This window comes from Eucyclogobius newberryi, unplaced genomic scaffold (genome assembly GCF_026437365.1).
Source record: "Eucyclogobius newberryi isolate DKJ021-1_F unplaced genomic scaffold, fEucNew1.0.hap1 SCAF_17, whole genome shotgun sequence".
Lineage (NCBI taxonomy): Eukaryota > Metazoa > Chordata > Actinopteri > Gobiiformes > Gobiidae > Eucyclogobius > Eucyclogobius newberryi.
The window spans coordinates 8,904,919-8,925,681 of record NW_027315801.1 but is presented as its reverse complement, the minus strand read 5'-3'; the positions used below and the strand labels follow the sequence as shown (position 1 = coordinate 8,925,681).

Below are 20,763 nucleotides of genomic sequence, written 5' to 3'. Positions count from 1 at the left end.
TTGTATAGCGATGTTTTCAAAAGTAAAATGTTTGCTGCAATAAAATACATGCCATACAATGTATTGATATTTGTAGGAAATTGTAAAAAACAAAACACACACACATACACACACACACACCTTTGGAGGATATTGGCTGTTGGTCCAAATTAATTTGTATCTATTTATTTATTATTAAAATTGACATTTCCCATGGGACTGTTGTTAGTGACGCCCCTCATCCTGTCCACATTTCCTATTGGTCCCCACAGCCATTTTAGATTTGATTTGACTCAAGGCACTGCAAATTACAATGCAATCTATGAAAAACAAACATTAAGAGCATGGGAATGGTGCAACTATGTAGCACTCATATTCCATGCTCTTCCTATGGTAACCCCTGTCTTTTAGTCGGCTGTAGCTCCTAAAAGCATTACGCCTGTGAGGCAGCTGATGGTGGGGGAGGGGTGGAGATGAGAGGACAGGGAAGGAGAGGCTGAGGCTGTGGAGAGCAGTGAGGGGAGAGAGAGGGGATTGGCTGAGGGGGGCTGCAGCGTCATTGCCCGTGAGTGGGAGCTCTGAGGATGCTCCGCTGAATGCATTCGCTGGGAGTTTGCCTTGAGAGGACAACCGTCATCAGCCACTACACACAAGGCGATAGATAGGGACTCCTCCACACCTTTTTCCTCGCTAATTTGCTTTGCTCTTCCACTCTGCAGGGATGAATTACTTGCGTCGGCGCCTCTCAGACAGCACTTTTATTTCCAATCTTCCTAATGGCTACATCTCGGACCTCCAGAGGCCTGACCCAGCGCAGCCACCTCCTCCTCCTCAGGCTTCGTCTGCCATGTCTCCCACCTCTGCCGGGCCCCCGCCTCCAGCCACGTCCCCTGGTCCGGAGAGGAAAGCCCCGCCGGCGCAGTCCACGGGGGCCAGCTTCTTCAGTTCCATCACCAATGTTGTGAAGCAGACAGCAGCTTCAGCAGGGCTCGTGGAGCAGACCCAAGTCACGACATCCAAGAAGTTCAAGATACTTCTGATCATCGATGAGCCCTCACAGGAGTGGTAAGACTATTATTTTAATCAAGCTCATTTCTATGCTAATTATGGTCTTAGGTGACAGGGTAAACATCAGTATATTCTGATAAGGTAAGTCATATTTGATTATATAAACTATTTCAAACTCTAACAATAACATAGCAAGTAGTGTAAGATGGATGCAACGACATCCAAACTGGTGGATATAAATCATAATACACACTGGACACCAAAATGGAGGCTTTTCTTGGTCTTCCTGCTTGCCTTTATAATGAAAGTACTATACTTATTTACATTCATGCATTTGTGTGTTTAACCGAACCTTAAATACACACACAATTGCCTGATAGTATGGCAGGTCTTCCTGAACACACATTATGAATATTGGATGCATTTCACCTTCAGCATGCTGTGCTGCAGTGCTTCTCTTTATCAATGGGGTTTCCCTGAGCTGCCATAAACCAGGTCACATGACATGCCCTGCACATATGAGCAGGAGGAGGAAGATGCCTGTGATACATGTTAGAGCTGAGCAGAGGCAAAGCAACTAAACTCATTTATTCCACTTAATGGGCACAAAGATCCACCACCATTAACTGCGGTTCTCTGCGATCGATACAGATTGGCATTTTAGCCTATTTGGACAGACTTAAGGAAGAATCTGTGTCTGTTATGTTGCGTGTACTTGCCATGCATTTGAACATACAGCATGCTAATGACTATCATGTTTTGAATCTAAAAAACATTCCCCACACATGTGTTTGATTACTGCTCAGTCTTTTTTTGCCCACACCGACTTGAATAGCCAATTATCCGCTGCCACCCAGAGGTTGAAAATCAGCTAATCACACAGCTAAACAGCAGTCGAGTTGTGCAATTACTCTTTATGGCTCTGTAAGGCTTTTCCTTGTTGATGTCAAAATAAAACATGTAACTGCGCAAAAAGGCTTTTCTCTTGTAGACTCTTGTTTACAGGCATGAGACTTGCCGTTTGTTTGGTATAAATGGCGATCGATACTAATTGGATCAGATTCTACAGTGACAGATAGCCTTATGCAACTCGTAACTCCCACACACAATTTGTTCTAATATTTCTTACGGTTTGCGCATTTGCTAAAGTCGTCTGAGGTCATGTGAATTGTGAACTTAATATGCCGATACACTGCGAATGAGAGTGTATTTTACAATTCAGATGTGTAAGGCGCTGGTAGTGTTAAAATCTCAAATAGAAGATTCCAGATTGGACTATTGAATAATATTAAGGGTGTCACTGATGTATTTAGTTGATTCTGGCATCCTCGGCGGTGCTCAGTTAGAAAGCTTTCTCCTGGGTGTGTACCGCATACATTTTTTATGCTTCACTGCTGTTTCCACTTGGTATTTCTCAGCTCTTTTGCTGTTGTTGTGATATCAATTTCACATCACACACATGGGGGATACTATTTTTCCTTTGCACAATAGCCACTAGTCTCAACTTTCGATCATAAATAAGCCCTGTAGTGATCATATTTTCTGTAGCAATGCAACACAAGGCAAATGACAAACTAACAATTGCAAATCTCCAATTGGATGTGTGTCTGAGTCAGTAACTTATTAGGTGCAAATTGAACAGATGAAAGCCCAAGCTATTTACGTAATGACAGTGTTTACATTCATGGATGAAGCCGCCAGTCAAGTGAAAATGCGTGTGTTTTGTTCTTGGAGGTTGCGCTATAAATTGCTCTCGACAGGAATAGCAACTGGCACGGACTTCCTCACCACACGAATAATATGCCCCGTAATATGTACTGCTTGTTCAATATAGAGTGTTAAGGCAAGTGCAAAAATATATATTGGGTGGTTTGCTTTGGTGTGTATATTCTCCCGGCTGGATTCTATGGTTTTCCTCGCGACTAACAACAGGTGTGATAAGAGCCCCTCCATGTCAGACTCCCCAGCAAAGGAGAGTGTGAATCTCAGTTACATTTCCATGATTAAATAAAGCTTTTCTAGTTAGTAAGTAGTTATTTACTGTAGCATGCGGGACTATATTTATTGTGTTGTTGTGGAGAGTATTGTAGAAAAGCTACGTTTTCCTCAATGTTCCTCGACAAACCTTTGTGTGATCATTATTGTCATATTTCAAATAGATAAAAGTAAAACGTGTTTAACAGTAATTAATAACACATTTTCACATTGGCTTCACTGAACCAGAGCAAATATTCATACCCTTGTAGTTTCATGGGTTCCATTCTGCCTCAAAACATACTAATAATATTAATAAGTAATAATCAGATCATAATAAATAAGTTCACTAAAATGTTGTTGAACTTTTGATTGAGGTTTATTAAGTCCTTGTGTTTTAGGAACATGTTTGGGTCTTTGTATTTTGGGTGTTTGTGGGAGTGACTGTCTTTAGAACATTAATATTCAGTTTGAGTGTCTGCTCATCACACTCCCAGAGGAATCATTGACACAACTATGTAGCTGTACATATTTTGCAAAAAGATTTGCTCTAATTGTCCAAAATGAACTCTGCTTAGCCTCATCTCATTGGTAATTCATGAGGCACTGTATTGATCGGAAACAGTAAAAGATTCCGCCTTTTCCAATCCTATTTTTCTGCTAAACAGTTGCCAAGATGTCGTCCCCAGACAGGAGGTCATCTCGTTTTCCTGGGTCGGGAGGTGTAATGTGCAGGTCATTGCTGTCTGTGGGTCTTTGGAGATGTGCATAAATGTAATTGTTTTAGTCCTCTATTATCTCCTGTGCTGCTCTGAATGACACAGCAGATTCTAGACATAATAAGGCCCCGACTACAAAATATGTAATGTAAATAAATAGCTTGTTTTTCTCTTTTTGCCTGTGTTGGTTTATTCAGTAGTGATTAAAAAAGCAGTTTTCACACTGCAGGACTGAATTTGGGGTAATACGTCTGGAAGGAGGAGCGGTGATTCATATTTAAAGGTTGTTTTCCTCCAAAGCCAATTAAGATCTGCAATCCTAAATTAGATTGGAAAAATGAATAATTCAGGTTTGCTTCCTCACTATTTATGCAACCACCCGTCCACAGTATGACAGGAACATGCTGTCTCTGTATTAGTTATTTTGTGAATATCAAAAGTTATGTTGTCACTCATTTAAGATGTTTCAGTTTTAGTATCAGATTTTTGCCTGCGTCTATTAGTTTAAGTCTAAACTAAATGCTTATTGTCCTTTTGGTGTTTGTTCTCAGACAGTTTATAATCTGTCGTCTCAGTCCCTCCCTGGATGTACCCTTTTCCTTTTCAAATTGTGATCCCATTATTTCTAATCGTCAGTGGGACTTTTTAATCGATGAGTCCTGCTTCAGTGCGGTAGCAGAGTGGCTAGCATTCTCGCCTTACAGTCCTGACCAAACCGAGCTCATGTGGGTCCTCGGGCGACCACTGATCCTGACAGGTTGGCCTGAAGAATGAGTCAAATGCAGAGTACATATTTCTATTGAAACTTGAAGCATGTAAGATGGAGCTGTAGTTTTAGAAGAAGAAACTTGACAATCTCTTGTTTCAAATAGAATTGGTTAAAAGCGTGTTTGTGTTCATTAAATTCATATCTATTTTTAATGGGACAAAATAAAATTAAACTAATCCAAATTGTGATTGATCTATACAAGAAAAAAAATAATTAAATAATGGCCTAGGTCTTCTTTCACCATGTCATCTTTGGTCTCCTGTTTTGTGGCAGCTAAACTTCATCATCTACCCATCTGTCCAGGTCAGTGGTTCTTAACCTTTTTTACTGAACTCCACCAGTTTCATATATATATTATATATATATTATATTATATATTTTACTGGTGCAGAAAATGAACCGTGCATCAACATCACTGTGTTCAAAGAACAACATTTTCACACAAAAACATATTAATAATGAATATTTACTGCAAATCAGTGTGACTTCTGCAGGTGCCTTTCAGAGACCAGTTCAGAAATGCACCTTCACCTTGGCAAGTGCAAGGTGGACAAGGACAAGGGAAATGGCCCCAGAGGCTGACCTTTTGCCCCTTTTGGGGTCAGGCTGGTGCCAAGACTTAGACCTAAAAGGAGGGCTTTGATTCAGGGTAAACTCTGGGGCCTGTTCCCTATTCATTTTGGCCCTTTTGGGGCCAGACTGGTGCCGTGTCTTAGCCCAGATATAAGGGCATTGATTCAGGTCTCTGAGGACTCTGGCCTGGTACTTTTGGCCCTTTTGGGGCCAAGCTGGTGCTAAGACTTAACTCAGAAAGGAGGACTTTGATACAGGCTAGACTCTGGAGCCTGTTCCGTGGTCCTTTTGGCCCTTTTGGGGCCAGACTGGTGCCAAGACTTAGCCCAGAAAGGAGGGCTTTCATACAGGCTAGACTCTGGGGGCTCTGGCCTGGTCCTTTTTGCCCTCTTGGGGTCATGCTATTGCCCAGTATTAGCCCAGAAAGGAGGGCTTTGATACAGGCTAGTCTGTTGGGACTCTAGCCTGGTCCTTTTGACCATTTTGGGGCCAGGCCGGTGGAAAGACTTTGTCCAGAAATGTGGGCTTTGATTCAGTTTAAAATATTAAGAAAGACATCACAGGACACACATCCCGACAGTCACAAGTCGACTACTGAGCGCACCAAATTCTCTGCAGCACAGATAGGCCAAGCGGGGCATGTCATCACGAATCATATCAGAGGTTAAGATGTGTGTCTTGACCTCCGCCGAACCCCTGAGATTGACTCACCAAACCCCTGGGGTTCGATCGAACCCAGGTTAAGAACCACTGGTCCAGGTCTAAACCATCTGAATACATCTGATCTCCAAAATATCCTAATATATGAAATGTTTAAATGCAGAAGCCAGAGGAGGATTAGTAACAGGGTAAGAAGACATATCTTTGTTTTAGTTGATATTATTATATTAGGAGCGGCTGTGGCTCAGTGGTTAGAGCACCGAAGGTCGATTGGACCTCGGTCTCGCTCACTTCATCCACATCGCCTAGTATCAAAGTGGTGTTAGCGTGTATGGTGTCGAAGTTTAGTCTATACAGACTGCGAGAGGCGAAGATCGTTCTCAAGTTCTTTATTTGATGAAAAAATGGAAAAACAGGCAAAACAGCAGCATGTTGGTCGTCTTGCAGCTGAGATTCGACTCTTCACAAGATTTAGCTATGTTTTATATCGCTGTTGCTTGGGTCTGATAAAAAGGGCCTGACCTTCACTATGACGTCCGCTCTAAGTTTGTTTAGACTAGTCCACAGATGATCAGAAAATACACAGAATAGTTCAAATACACAGAATAGTTCATTGTGACCCATATGCAGCAAGATCGTCTTGACTCATGATAAATAGGACACAGACATGACAATAATTTGATCAATATCCGCAATTCCCCCTTTTGATCACATTCACATGTGATCACACTAAAGAGGCGCCAGACGCAACCTCACAAAATAACAGAACGTAACCTCCCAAAAACATATTAAATGTTTAAAAATCAAATCATTATATAATCAAGCAAATCCTTAAAATAACTAATTTAGTAAAAATTGATGTGGGACAAGGAGCATCCCCAGTTAGTGTAAACACATGTTGGGATGTAGTAATCAGATTAGTCAGATCCTGGAAAAAGTATAGGAGTCTTGTCACTATCAGAGTTAGATTTGTGTTTGAGTAATAGCGTGTGTAATCAGGGTCAAAAGATGAGCAGGTTGTCTAGTAAGAGCAGATGCAATCAAGCGTTCTATACGTGATCTAAGACAGCATAGCATCCAATCATAATCAATACACAGGCAATAACAATAATATTGGTGAAAAACAGAAACAGTGCCAGCCCAAGGCCCAAAGATGTGGTATAATAACCACAAGGGGCAAGGGTGGAGGTAGATGATTCTGGCTTGACATGGGTTGGCTCATATTCATCATTTGAGGTCTTTGAAATTGGCCAGGTTGGTTTGAGGCCATTTGGTGTTGACCTCTTTGTGTTTGCCCTATGGGGCATTCTCGAACCCAATGTCCAGTTCCAAAGCAGTTTAAGCACTGATCAGGAGTCACGCTGAACCTGTTTTGTCCTCTTCCAGCTCCTGCCCCACGTCCTCTTCCATGAGAGAATGAATTACGTTCACGTCCTTGATTGTAGATGATTTCTGAAGCAGGTGTGTTGTTCTTTGGTCCTGTGGCGGATGGGACGGCCTGTGGTTGTGTCATAGTGGGTTGTACTTGTCCCAGGACCATTTTAATTGCCATAGCAATCTGTTGGGTACTGTCTGACACTGGATTATCTTCTGTTGCCACAGCCATTACCTTGGCAGACTTATTTTGCTTCTTTTTATCATTCACCTCTTCTTGGAGCTTTTTGAGTTGTAATTTGATCTTTGCCATTTTCATTTTTTCCATATCCTCATTCTGTCCTTTTTTTCCTTCAGGTACTTAGCAACGTGATGTTGGCAGTTGGCATCAAACTCTTTTTCTGTCTTTGAGCAAAGACCAACAACATCAGCCAACTGATCCTGGACACGTTTAGGTAGTCCTTTCACCAGAGTGGAAAAGAACATGAGAGTGTTGCCAGTACCAGGTTGTATGGGCTCTCCAGTTGCATCATGGAACTGTGCTTTAGCTCTTTGCTTATATGTAAAGTAGTCTTCACCATTTTTCATTTCCAGAGCCAACAGTGCGTCAGGAAGACAGGTGGGATACATTCCTTTAAGTACCTGAGTTAACTGAGGCTTTATGGTGGCAAATTATGTGGATGCTCTAACTGGAGCATGAATCTGTTTGGATACTTCAGAACGGATCCTGGCCGCCGTGTTCTCATCTGTTGCTCTTATAAGAATTGCAGACACATCTCCCCAGCAAAGTGTTTCTCCTGCTGTATTCGTGGTCAATGCTCTGAGGAAGGCCGGCGCACCTTGTGTCAGTTCGGGCAATTTTAACATCAGCCCTTCTAGATCTTTCAGTGCGAATGGTTGGTACATTTCTTGGTTACTTGCAGTCATTCAGAGAGGTGCAATGAGTGGAGGAGCCTCTTCAGTGCAAGAAAACTCATCATCTTCTTCCTTGGTACCCTTGTGTACAGGGAGCGGGTGAAGTTCTCCACTCAGGAAAGCGTCATCATATCCATGCTCAGCCACCATTCCTGTGAATGCTCCCGCCACATATTGATTTGGTGTTGACATAAATGAGTCTGAACCTGTTTTCTTCTGTTGTTCCACTCCTCTTTGAATGTGGAGTTTCTGCTGTACTTGCTGCTTACTTTTAGCTTCAATTAGCCCAGTTCCTAGGACTGTGACTGGTTCCCCCTTTCGTCCAAGCTGTTTTTCTTGTTTCCTGCGTAGCTCAGCCGCCACTTCCCGTTCCTTTCCTTCCAGTAGTTGTTGTAATCTTCTTTCTTCATCTGAGTCCAAAGCCAATCCAGGTGGTGACCATGCATTGGTGGCAAGTTGTTCTTTTTGAGCCACTGTTTGCTCGAGCATGAATTTGGAGATGTGATTTTGGCTGGAAACCAATGTTGTCAGAGCTAACACCTGTTCCTTCAAATCCTGCATCTGTCTTTGTTCTTGAGTGGGTTCTGACGGGACCATAGTTAGAGTACCCGAGACTACAGCATGTTTCGTAGGCAGCAGTGGTATGGTTCTGATTGTATCTTTTATCATAGATGAATCCATGGATGAGCACTGCAGGGGAGGAACCGCTGGAGTAGAAGTGTGGGGAGCTGTTTTTTCTTGTTCCGTGTCTGTCATAATTTTCTTCAGTTCTTTCGCCAGTTGTGCATATGCACTATGATGTTTGTTTCCAGAGGAGGGGCACTGCAGTTCTCCTTTGGCCAGAGGTGGGGGGACACTATAGCTGTGACGTCGACCTTGTACCCCAGTCTGCTCGCTCTCTTCCTCTGTTCTAGAGTCTTCATCTTTGTTATTCACTCCAAAAGGGATGCGCTTATCGGCTCTGTTTTTCTGTTTAATTTTGTTTTTTCTGATTGTTTGATGCTCTTCTGGTTTCACCTGAATATTGGCCAGAAATAGTCTCTCTCTTCTGATTAAAATGTCTTTTGCCATTGTATGTAGTTTCACTGAAAAGGATAATTTTTCTTCATGTTCTTTCAGTTTCTTTTTGTCAACAGTTTTTCCTTTCACTGTCCAGATTTTATGTGTTTTGTAATGCAGGACCTTAGATTGATGATATTCATGAATACAATTCCATTGTTGTTCTGTGGGAGCCACTGCTTCATCACCATGATTAATCAATCTTTTCTCTGCATATTTTTGGAAGAGGTTCTTCATTTGCGTAGTTCGCTTTTTTGCTTCCTTTGGGATTTGTTCATTTGCACAGATTGTGTTTTCGAGATCCTTCAAAAATGTATTCATTTTGACTGGAATAAGGTCCATTTTATTTAATTTATCTATATCTTAATTTAAAATTTTTGATAATTATTATTATTTGATAATAAAAAAAAGTGTGGCAGTCAGTGGTATTTCAAAAACAAACAAAACAAATAAATAAATAATTATAACAATAATTATAACAACAATAATGAAATAAAATAAGTTTAGGGAAAAAAAAAATATTTTTAAAATTGAAATTTAAAATTAAAGATTTAAGTTTAAAATTGAAATTTAAAAATGTAAATAGAATACAAACTTGAAAAAATAAAATGAATTAAATAAATACAAATTTCACCTAGCCACAGAGGGTAGTTAATCTTGTCAGTAGAGTGCTTTAAGCCAAGTAGTAGCTTTCTTAGTTCCACGTTTTATTTTATTTTTTATTTATTTTTTCCGGAGTCCAACTCCCTTTTAAATCACTCAACTGATTGTACGTACTTTTACATGTCCAACGTGTTTTGGAGTCCAACTCCTCTTTAAATCAGTCCAACTGATTGTCTAAACTAATGAGCTAACATTCACTAAATTCATACTTGTGCAATGTGGAAAATTTAGATCAAGTTTTGGCAAACTTCACCAAATTAGCATTTTCAATGTGCAGATTTTCGTAATAAATACAAGAGGTTTCTGCCTTACTTTTGTTGAATGTCCCAGTCACAATGGTAAGTCAAAAATAAACTGGCAATTGACTCCTCCTCTCCTCGGTGTCCTTGTTCTCCCATAATTCCCAGCTGAACCGTTACTGGACGCTATGCGTCGTCAGCCGACATCCAGAAGGGAATCGTTTAGAGCAAAATTCAGATGTTTCCTTTCCAAGCACGATGAGAGACCCGCATCCTCCACCAATTCTGTCGAAGTTTAGTCTATACAGACTGCGAGAGGCGTCTCGCAGCTGAGATTTGACTCTTCACAAGATTTAGCTGTGTTTTATATCGCTGTTGCTTGGGTCTGATAAACATGGCCTGACCTTCGCTATGACGTCCGCTTTAAGATTGTTTAGACTAGTCCACAGATGATTAGAAAATACACAGAATAGTTCAAATACACAGAATAGTTCATTGTGACCCATATGCAGCAAGATCGTCTTGACTCATGATAAATAGGACACAGACATGACAATAATTTGATCAATATCCACAATGGTTGGTGGTGGTTTGAGGGGCCGATGGTGCAAATTAGCAGCCTTGCTTCCGTCAATTTGCCCAAGGGCTGCTGTGGCTATAAAACCGGTTACTACTACCACAGAGTGTGAATAATGACTTCAGTGTAGCACTTTGAGAGGCTTCCACCAGCCTGTAAAGCTCTTTACAAGTGTAGGGCATTATATTATTATTAGTATTAATATTAGTATTTGTATTGTACTGTACTGTACTGTATTGTATTGTATTGTGTTATCCATCCATTTTCTACCGCTTGTTCCCTTTCTGGGTCGCGGGTGACTGGAGCCTATCCCAGTGACTTCGGGCCTTAGGCGGGGTACATCCTGGACAGTGGCCAACTTGTCGCAGGGCCAACACAGAGACATAGACATTACAGACAGTTCACTCTCACAGTCATTCACTAGGGCCAATTTAGACTTTCCAATTTTTACCTAACACATGCATGTCTTTGGATGGTGGGAGGAGCCGGAGAACCCGGAGAGAACCCACGGTAACACGGGGAGGACATGCAGACTCCACCCAGAGAGATCATGTGATGTTGGTCTGGTCCGGCTTTTAAAGTGTATTCTCTACTCATTTTTGCAACTAGACATTTTTCACCAGAGCACATCTCTTTTATCCTCCCTCTTGTGTGGTTTTATAGCATGTGAACTAGCAATTGTCCTTTTCAACCGTGCAATGTTGAGCCCAGCGCTTAGTGACGATACTGCCTTTCACAGGCCCGTGGGCGTCATTGTTTGTCTTTGTCACTGCTGCTACTTTTCTGAAAGAGAAAATTCAGCCTGAAAAATGATTCCTGCCTGTGTTGAAGTCAGAAGTCTTTTGTCCGCTTTGTTGTTTGTACTGTCTGCTATTCTAAGTACATGTAGAGGTTGCTAGGATCCTGTTAGGTTAGTACATTCACAAAGTAATCACACCACATACTATCTCAGAAAATGATCTATATATCTAAAACTCTATGAATAAACCAGGACTTTTTACCATGCAAAGGGCTCATTAATTACAGGGAATTACTAGTCATTAAAGGAAATGTGTTTGTCAAGTGGTTCATCACAATCATGTGTTTTGGGACTGCCATATTATCACTAAACACTGGACTGAGATTAATGCAGATTTTCTTCAACACCGAAGAATTTTGACCTTAAAATAGTGTATTTTGGATGTAAAACTCTAACAATGGAAATGATAGATGGATACTTGAGGAATGTACTTTTGGCTGCAGAAAAAGCTACACATGGAGCAGGTACAAAAGGGGACGTGCGTCTCTAAGGACGACTCTTTGTTTTTGCATTTTCACTCTCTGTGTCTTGTTCTGTTGGTTTATTTTTATAATATATGTATAAAAAACAACAAAAAGAAAAAAGATCTAACTTTTCTATTTTCTATTTGCCACCTGCTTGTCTCTATGGATATGCCACGCTGTCAAACATCCCAGATAAAGCTATATCATATCCATGAAACCAAGCAAGCGACAGAACCTCCTCCAGAAATATTGTCTTTAATGAAATCAGATAACAGAAAACATACAAGACAGGATAAACCAGATTAGGAATTAACCGCAGTAAAACACATGTAAAATGAACCAAAGTGTATTAAAACAGTTTCAAAACACAAATACAGAAGCAACGCATATAATTACAAAATGTTCTTTATTTTTACAGGGCCAAGTTACTCCGTGGAAAGAAAGTGTACGGCGATTATGACCTCAAAGTAGAGCAGGTACGTATGGATGCGCCTGTGTGAAGAAATGAAAGAATGAACGTTACATTGATACATCTGTTCACTTGTCCGTCCTAAGGCTGAGTTTAAGGAGATCAACGTTGTGGCGAACGCGAACGGGACGTGCACCGTTGACATGCAAGTACTGCGGAGTGGCACTAAAGTCGTCAGGTGTGAGAACAACACAAGGAAAAGTCACCGTGGACGACTGGCGTTGGAGCTAATCTGGGTCTGTTTTGTAGGTCATTTAAGCCCGACTTTGTCCTCATACGCCAGCACGCCTTCAGCATGACCCAGAACGAGGACTTCCGAAACCTGATCATCGGCCTGCAGTACGGAGGAGTCCCCAGCGTCAACTCCCTGGAGTCCATCTATAATCTTTGTGACAAGCCATGGGCGGTAGGCACTTAGCTGTTCGATGTTTTTCCAGCGTGTCCCATTAGCGATACCCAATAAGACATGGGGGCTACTTCAGGCTAACTGTGCTCCCCAAAACCAACTGGATCATACATTTGACAGGGAATATTGTGGTTAATGTTTTAAAGTTACACAGTAATGTCATGACAAATAATAAAGAAGCAATTATAGATACTAGAGGAGATGTTATTGCTTTGACTAGAATGTTCTACTCTAGGGCATTAAATCATCAAGATGGTCTTTGTTTAATTTCAGGTAGGGTTGGCATTGAAAAAAAAATGAGTTTATTGACAGACTATATTATCAATCCAACAGATTCAACATTTAGATGTCTTCAAAAACATTATCTGACATGTCTGAAAAATGTGTAAAAATATCACCTTATACTCTTATTAAAAAGTTGACATCACTTTTATAATTCTTTATTTTTAATCAGCTCTTTTTGTAGATTTTTTTTTCCAAATATAAATGATTAATTTGATATTCAAATGTAGCTTCAAAAAAACATTCACGATATTATCTAACCTAACCTTTAATTTCAGGTGTTTTATTACTAAAGAATCCTGTGCAAAGCAATAACATCTGACATTCCCTCCACCTGCAAAGTTACACCTTTTTACGTCAAATAGTAAAATACATAATAATAACACTACTACTAGCAAATGTACATATTGAATAAAGGATCATGATCAAAGATTTTATATATTGCCTGCTTCATGAGTTTAATTACTGCCTTTCTTTTTCTCTCCAGTTCGCCCAACTAATTAACACTCACAGGAAACTGGGGGCTGAGAAGTTCCCTTTGATTGAGCAGACATTTTACCCAAACTATAAGGAAATGGTGAGGAACTTTACTTGTTTGAACGTGTTAAAATAAAAACTAATGATAGATGAAAGGAAAATAATGGAACTGTATTGAGGACATGTTTGAAATGAGCTAACTGTCTTTTCCATATTCAGGTCAGCATGCCAACATTTCCGGTAGTTGTGAAGATTGGACACGCTCACTCTGGCATGGGAAAGGTATGAGGCACGCATAACGTTCATGACAAAAAGAAATTTATCGTTTTCCAATTGTAAACTCTTATATTTTCAACTCAACTGTTGAAAACCTGATTATTGACAAGGTTTCTTATCTGGAACAACACCGCAAAATCAGCTGAATAATAATACACATTTGGTCCAGTTCACTTTATTTCTATAGCACATTTTACAAACATTCCCCCTCACTTAAATAATAATAAATTGTTTGCATACTCAAAGACACTTTTACAATACAAGAAACAAAGTAAAAAGATAAGATTTTATTGAGTTTATTGTCGACACATGGGGAAATTTGGGTGTTACAACGCAGTAGATACAGGGGGAAAGGACAGATAACTTAAAGGAAGTTTCAAAAAAACACTACAAAACAAAAAACTCCTCTCATATCTTAATAGGGAATGGAGGAAAAAAATAGATAAAATAAAAAGATAAAGATAAAAATAAAATAATAATAAAATAAAGTAAATAATAATAAAATAAAGTAAAGTAAAAATAGCTAGCATAAGACTAAATAATACTAATACTAATGGAAACTAAACACATGAATATGGCCTTAATCGCTTGTGAGTATGACAGTAATTGCACATGAATATGACGGTATTGCACATGAATATGACGGTATTGCACATGATTAAGTCAGTCAAGTATTGCAAGAGAACAATGTTGTGAAAATCAAGGAAATGTGAGTTTGGGCACTGCAGGCCTTTTGGATCTTGTGACACCGTCTCAAATCTAGCTTCCGACTAAAGTATATTTTGTGCCGTGTCCAGGTCAAAGTAGACAATCACTCAAAATTCCAGGACATTGCGAGCGTCGTGGCTCTAACCCAAACGTACACCACCTCAGAGCCGCTCATCGACTCCAAGTACGACATCAGAATCCAGAAGATCGGCAGTGACTACAAAGCCTACATGTACGCTGTATTTATCTTAAAAGCTTAATGTTAACTCCGCGTTCCTTCCTTCCGAGTTTACCTTGCCGTTGCATTTCAGGAGGACGTCTATATCTGGGAACTGGAAGAGCAATACGGGATCAGCCATGCTCGATCAGGTGGCTATGACGGACAGGTAAGTGAAAGTACATCTACTCCAGTCTTCATTGTACACGCAAATGTCACATGTGCGTTCACTGTTTAGGTACAAGCTTTGGGTCGATACCTGCTCAGGGATATTCGGAGGGCTGGATATTTGTGCCGTCAAAGCCATACATGGAAAAGATGGAAAAGATTACATCACAGAGGTAAAAACTATTCACAATAAGTTACAGCTAAAGAATGACCAGCTCTGAACCATGTCAGTCAAAGTACTAAAACTGTTCTGGGAAGGTCCAATTTTTTTGTCCTGTTTACAGTGCTACTGGGTCTAAACAAAGGCTAAACCAGGCTCAGAATATTGTGTTTATTCCAGAATACCCCATGACGACAATGGTACCAAACATGGCCAAATAAGGACAAAAAGCTCACACTAAATTAAAGGACAGGTTGGACGACTCATTGAACTAAAATGCAATTAAGTTTTATATATTCAAAATGTTGCTTAGAATTATAAAAATGTTATCGACAATATACATTTTTTTAAGTTGATAATTTCACTTCCTGTTTACATCACACTAGGAAATTACCCAGCAAACACTGAGAAAATCACATCTAATGGCACAATCATTTTTATTTGACAAATGAAAATTTATCAGCAGACCTCTATTTTGATGAATTATGTTTAGAGGGTCAAAAATGTGCTTATTTTGTGTAAATCATGCATAAACTTTGTCTGGAGTGAGTGGACCTAGTGTGATGTCACTTCCTGTGATTTTCCACAGATTTTTTCTACTTTTCTCAACAAATACCTTCTCGATTGGTGTAAAACTATGATTTATATTTACAACAGGTATAAATACACCAAAAAAGTCCAAATTAGAAAATCACATAAACCATACCAATTAACCAAAATCATATTCACTTAAAGCAAATATAAATGCAAAGGAAGTACTAATAGAAACGACCACCAGTTGTACCCCTATCACAGTTTAAGAACCACATATTACAAACATTGTGTTGTGACACCTCGCAATAAGAGCCATTAACCTAAAAAAATCTGTCTAATCGGTTTCTTTTAGATCTGGTGTTGGTTTGCCACTGTTTTAGTTTCTTTCGAGATCAGTAAAGTCTGTCTGCCGTTTTCTTCCTTCTTTGAAAGCTGCTGTTTTGGGATCCTCAGTTCCAGTCACGTTCTCATTTAAGTCCTCGTTAAACGCACATTTTCCCTCCCAACAGGTGTCGAGTCTAACCAGATTCAACCCCCCGTTAGTCGGTGGTCGGGGGGTTTTATCCGCTCCATGTACCATTTGCACGTGCAGCAGTTGTTCCATCAGTGACGTTGTTGCTGTGATTCACAGTTCGTCGGCTCGTCCATGGCGCTGGTGGGAGAACACCAGGCTGAAGACAGACAGCTCATCGCGGACATGGTGCTGGAGAAAATGAACTCATTAGCGGAAAAGCAAGCCAACGCGCCGCCAAGACCCACCACCATCCAGCCCTCACAGGTATGACACGGCCACGTCAACACTGCGGAGAAACATCTGTGTTGGAGTAGTGTTTGGATTCCTTCAGATGGGAAAATATCACCTCATTTAATATACTTAGCGTTTCAATTGATGTAATATACAAAAAGAATATATTTCAGTGTGGAGGTTTTTTTTCTTGGGGGCACCAGCGTGTTTAAATATTTAAACTGTGCCTTTTTTTTTCAATCTAAATGATGTGCCAGTACAATTATCTTAATCATTTTCTATTTAAAAAAGTCAAAGAATCTAGGTTTAATTGGTATCGCTGTAGGGTACTGTTTTAATTACTTCAGATTATGTAATCACTTGTAATTTTTAGTTTTTTTTATATAGTTGTGGTTACATTTTATGCAAAGATTATTTGTTTTAATATAGATTTTTTATTTTTTGACAAAAGTATGTGGCTGTTTAATCCACTGGTAGAATATTTTCCATAAAAAAAAAGTCAAAAGAACAAGTCAAGTTTAGACAAAAGATAAATGATAAATGTGTGAATCCAAGCCCATTTTACTTACACTCATCTTTAAAACTTAAAGTACATATTAAAGGTTTTTATGTTTTTCTAATTATTAATGAAGTTTGGTGGGATAATACCTGTGGTCAATATGGTTGTAGCAAAAAATACATAACAAAATATTGTGATAATGAATCGCTATCACGGCTGTCACAGTACAGCAAATTACACGCTTCTCCACTTAAATATACACTGTTTGTTCCAGCAGCTGCTAAAAATATAGACCACGGTCCTTTGCTCCATTTCAGTTTTTAGCACTTTTATATTTCAAGTATTTGGAGTATGACAATAACTATTCGTACCAAAGGCTTGTCAAGACTAGGACCATAGACTTTTAGTAGTTTAGTTGACTAACACTTTTATTATTCGTCTAATTATTTGGGGGGATATATTCATTACAGCAGAAAGGAGAAGGCATCTTGTGTGAATTATGAGTTTAATCTGCATTTTTACTGTTTACAAGTGGTTCACATTCATAATTGTGTGATCTCCTGTAATCTCCTGGTATTGTCGGCATCACACAGCCAGTCAAGACACTAGAAAAGTCAAATCTACACTTCCGTTGACACCCTCATCACAATATCATATCATTACACAGCTCCCAATATTCTGCACGTGCAAATCAAAGTACTATTGTTGTAGTAATGATTGACGTCTTTGTTCCTGCAGGGCGCGGGTCTGAAAGGAGAGACGGTCGGCGAGCCGCTTAAAGACGGACGTCCTCCTAACAGCTGCCTGCAGTACATTCTCGACTGCAACGGCGTCGCAGTGGGACCCAAACCAGTGCAGGCCAATTGAGCTGCCAACAAACAGCAGAAGGCGGTTATTTAGAATCATAGAGGCACACGAGCCGCTGGTGAGAAGACGGAGGTGTGGAGCGCGTATTGGATCAGGAGACTTTCGCTTGGTACCGCCGCCTGCCGGACTGTGTTTTGAACTCTATGCAGTGACAACATGTACTGTCCTACGTGTGCGTTTGTGGGTTTGTGGGCTCGTAGCGGTCCCTTCTGTTCAATAGCTGTGGTTTTTGTTCAGGTTCTGTCGACGATGTAAAAAGCAAGATTGTGCCTAAGTTCAGTGCTGCTGTGTGCTACAAAGAGTTTAACCCAGCTATTACAGTTTTGTTCATTGACACTTTTGATCGCCATTTGAGTTGGATATTGTTAAAACTGTGGAAAATTGTGCACTATGAAGTATATCCATCTGTGTAGAGTTTGTCAGTGCATATGGGTTTAGCAGTGGTTCCTTTTACACCGTAGTAATTGCTTCAGTTTTTGCATGATTGGTACGATGGAAGGTTAATTGTCCAGTGTCCAGGTCAAGTGGGATGTCGCTGTTGTTTTCGCCTAAATGTGCTCCTCGTGTTTCGTGCCTTGTGAATGTGTCGTTGCTAAATGCGAATCATTAACATCCGGCCTCTGTGTACAGTAAATAACGTTCAACTTTCTATCTAAGACTAACAGAAACCTATAGAGATTACTATTATATAACCACACAGTAAATAATATACTTAAAACAGTTATTTATTCTATCTGACGCTATGTCTGCATTGTATATCTTAAATGTATTTGCATCATTTTGAACCAAAGATTTTATTTTGTTTTCATATTACAATCTCTGTACAGCATATTAAAATAGTCTAGTGTTTCACAAAGATGTAGGTTTAAAATCTAATTTAATTGGCTCTTTTGTAACAACATGATGAAGGGCAGGCTGGAACTGAACGGTATAAGTTTGCTTCTTGAATCTATACAAATGGCGTGGTTTATTAAGAAATGACAAGGCCGTCGCCCTGAAACAGGAATTGACACAAAAAACATCTTCCTGTCCATACAAATTATCTAAATGAAAATAAAATGTCAGTCAGAATTAATTTGTCAATCAGAGTTGCAAGATTGTCATTAAAAAGCAGGGCCTGTTGTCTTGGGTAGTGTCGTCACAATACTGCCATTTCAAACTTAATTTCGATACTAAGGAATGGGCTTGATACTCAATACTGACTTCAGTATCAAATGATAATTATTCCAACCCAAAATATCAGTACTTTCTTCTGTTCTGTTCTGATAACCATCAATATAATTTTAAAGCTGTTCAGGAAAGTCGTAATTATGTCCTGTTAGTGATTTATTTTTGATCTTTTTTGTATCAACACTTTAGTTTTAGTATCGACAAGTATCAGATTTTTTTATATAAAGACTATGAGAGTTTGTGAATCGAATGCTTGGAAAATAAAAATAAAAATCAGGTTCTGCATTTGTGGATTTTGCGTCGAGCCATTTCTTTCCAAAATAGTTGGCCTGTTTTAATCCGCAGTGAAAGAGTTGACATTTGGACATCATCACATGGAAGATGATCAGAAGGCGCTTGTTGCTTCTCATGGTCTGATGTGATCATGGTCTGAGCGGGAACAGCCTGTAACGAAGGGGTCGAGCTTTCTTCCTAATTGGCACGACACACACCGACACACACCGACACACACCGACACACACACACACACACACACACACACACACGTCCCTTGCAGTGGACCTCGACCATCGTTGCAGCGTTGCCATGACAACAGGCACCGGGAGCATCTCCGTGTGCACTGGCGCTTTTAAATATTGCTTCGCCAATGCTACTGCCATTCACGAATTTTAATCATTTTTGCTTCCTCTCGTGTCCGTGAGCCGATAGAAAGTGCAATATGTGTGTTTTTTACTTAACAAATCGGATCTTCCGCGTAGTCACATCAAAAAGCTCTTGCTATTAACATTAACAATAATTTCAAACCAAATCACCTGCTAAACGGTGACCAAATTTGTTGTGGTTTTTCCTCATCATAAACATGTGTGACTTTCTTTGAAGCTGTAATAAGTGCCATTGTGTCTGTGGGTGTGTCCATGTTAAAGCCATGCCTGAGGCTTCACCTGTGTGTCGTTCTGTTTGAATATGCCATGACCTTGTTATCCAATGGAGGAATGTGCAGTGGCTCCCCTGTCAGTAATAACTGCATGATTTGGCCCTGATTCGGTGAACCATTTGTGGATTTTGAATAAATAAATATTCCTGTTTTGGCAATTTTGTGAACTTGTATGTGTCAAATGGTTGTGTGTAAAAAATCAGGGCCATAAAATGTGCAAATACAATAATACTGCTGTTGGACTGTTCAAGATCTGAATACAATAAAAAACATGGGAAAACATTTTGTCATTGGCAATAAAGCTTACTTTACGATATACATGTGCTTGTTTGGTTTATTTCTGTAAAGCCAGTGGGATGTTTGAGTTTGTCTCTGCAACTATGGGCCTTAGATGGGGTCCTCCCTAAACCAGTGCAAGTGTGCATTATGTGTCTTTCCTCTGGCAATTTTGTCTTTTGCAATTCTAGGTATCATTTACTTGTCTTATATGCTATTTTCTAGTCTTGTCTGTATTTGTTCTTATTCGTTTAATGTAGTTTAGTCATAATTTAATCCAGTAATGGGCAGATTAAGTCCATTTTCAGCCCTGGCTCTGGGCTCAGTGCTGGTCGAGTCCTGATGGTTCTACAAAGGCCCAGTACACAGAGAGCTGCCATTTACTCTCATGGCTTACTCAAAGATCCACTCAAAAACAAAAAACTTGGATCTCCTCCTAGCTCCCTGACAGGTGCGACTGCAAATTCTATGTCACAGCACGGTTAAACAAGTACTTATAGTGCCTGACGGTGCTTAAAATGTGACTAGAATCTGCTTTGTGTAGGAAGAAGTCAGCCCAGTCTCCTCTTTCTGCCAAGCTGCTGCACAAGACTAAATGCCTTGTGGGACTTGACTGAATCAACCATCTGCGTCTATGCAAAAAGACAAAGCAAACTATGAATAAAAGATAGACATAATACAAGGAAAAATAAAGGCCTACAGTGGTTTGATAAAAGCTTCTATGTGTCCTTCAATGCACTTTCTTGATATAGAGTAGCCATAGCAAAAATAAAAGCACTGTTGCCATCTGGTGGAGACACTAC

At 39.8% G+C, this 20,763-nt stretch overlaps 2 protein-coding genes across 2 annotated transcripts in view; one reads left to right on the top strand and one right to left on the bottom strand.

Moving 5' to 3' along the window:
* The window catches only part of vgll4a (vestigial-like family member 4a), a 97,657-nt gene that overhangs the window by 6,154 nt on the left and 70,740 nt on the right, over window positions 1–20,763 (bottom strand). The gene's annotated exons all lie outside the window — the stretch shown is intronic.
* syn2a (synapsin IIa) lies at window positions 515–20,002 on the top strand. The gene is made up of 11 exons (XM_072448929.1): window positions 515–1,044; window positions 12,191–12,248; window positions 12,328–12,419; window positions 12,491–12,647; window positions 13,417–13,506; window positions 13,626–13,688; window positions 14,480–14,622; window positions 14,702–14,776; window positions 14,846–14,948; window positions 16,101–16,247; window positions 17,452–20,002. Exons 1-11 carry the CDS (start codon window positions 701–703, stop codon window positions 17,578–17,580), a joined length of 1,401 nt encoding a protein of 466 aa, XP_072305030.1. The 5' UTR covers window positions 515–700; the 3' UTR covers window positions 17,581–20,002.

Excerpts from the sequence above, each read along its gene's own strand:
- syn2a (XM_072448929.1), top strand. The coding sequence starts at position 701 with ATGAATTACTTGCGTCGGCGCCTCTCAGACAGCACTTTTATTTCCAAT. Across the intron at positions 13,689-14,479 it reads CTCACTCTGGCATGGGAAAG|GTCAAAGTAGACAATCACTC; the intron begins GTATGAGGCACG and ends TGCCGTGTCCAG. Across the intron at positions 14,949-16,100 it reads GAAAAGATTACATCACAGAG|TTCGTCGGCTCGTCCATGGC; the intron begins GTAAAAACTATT and ends TGTGATTCACAG.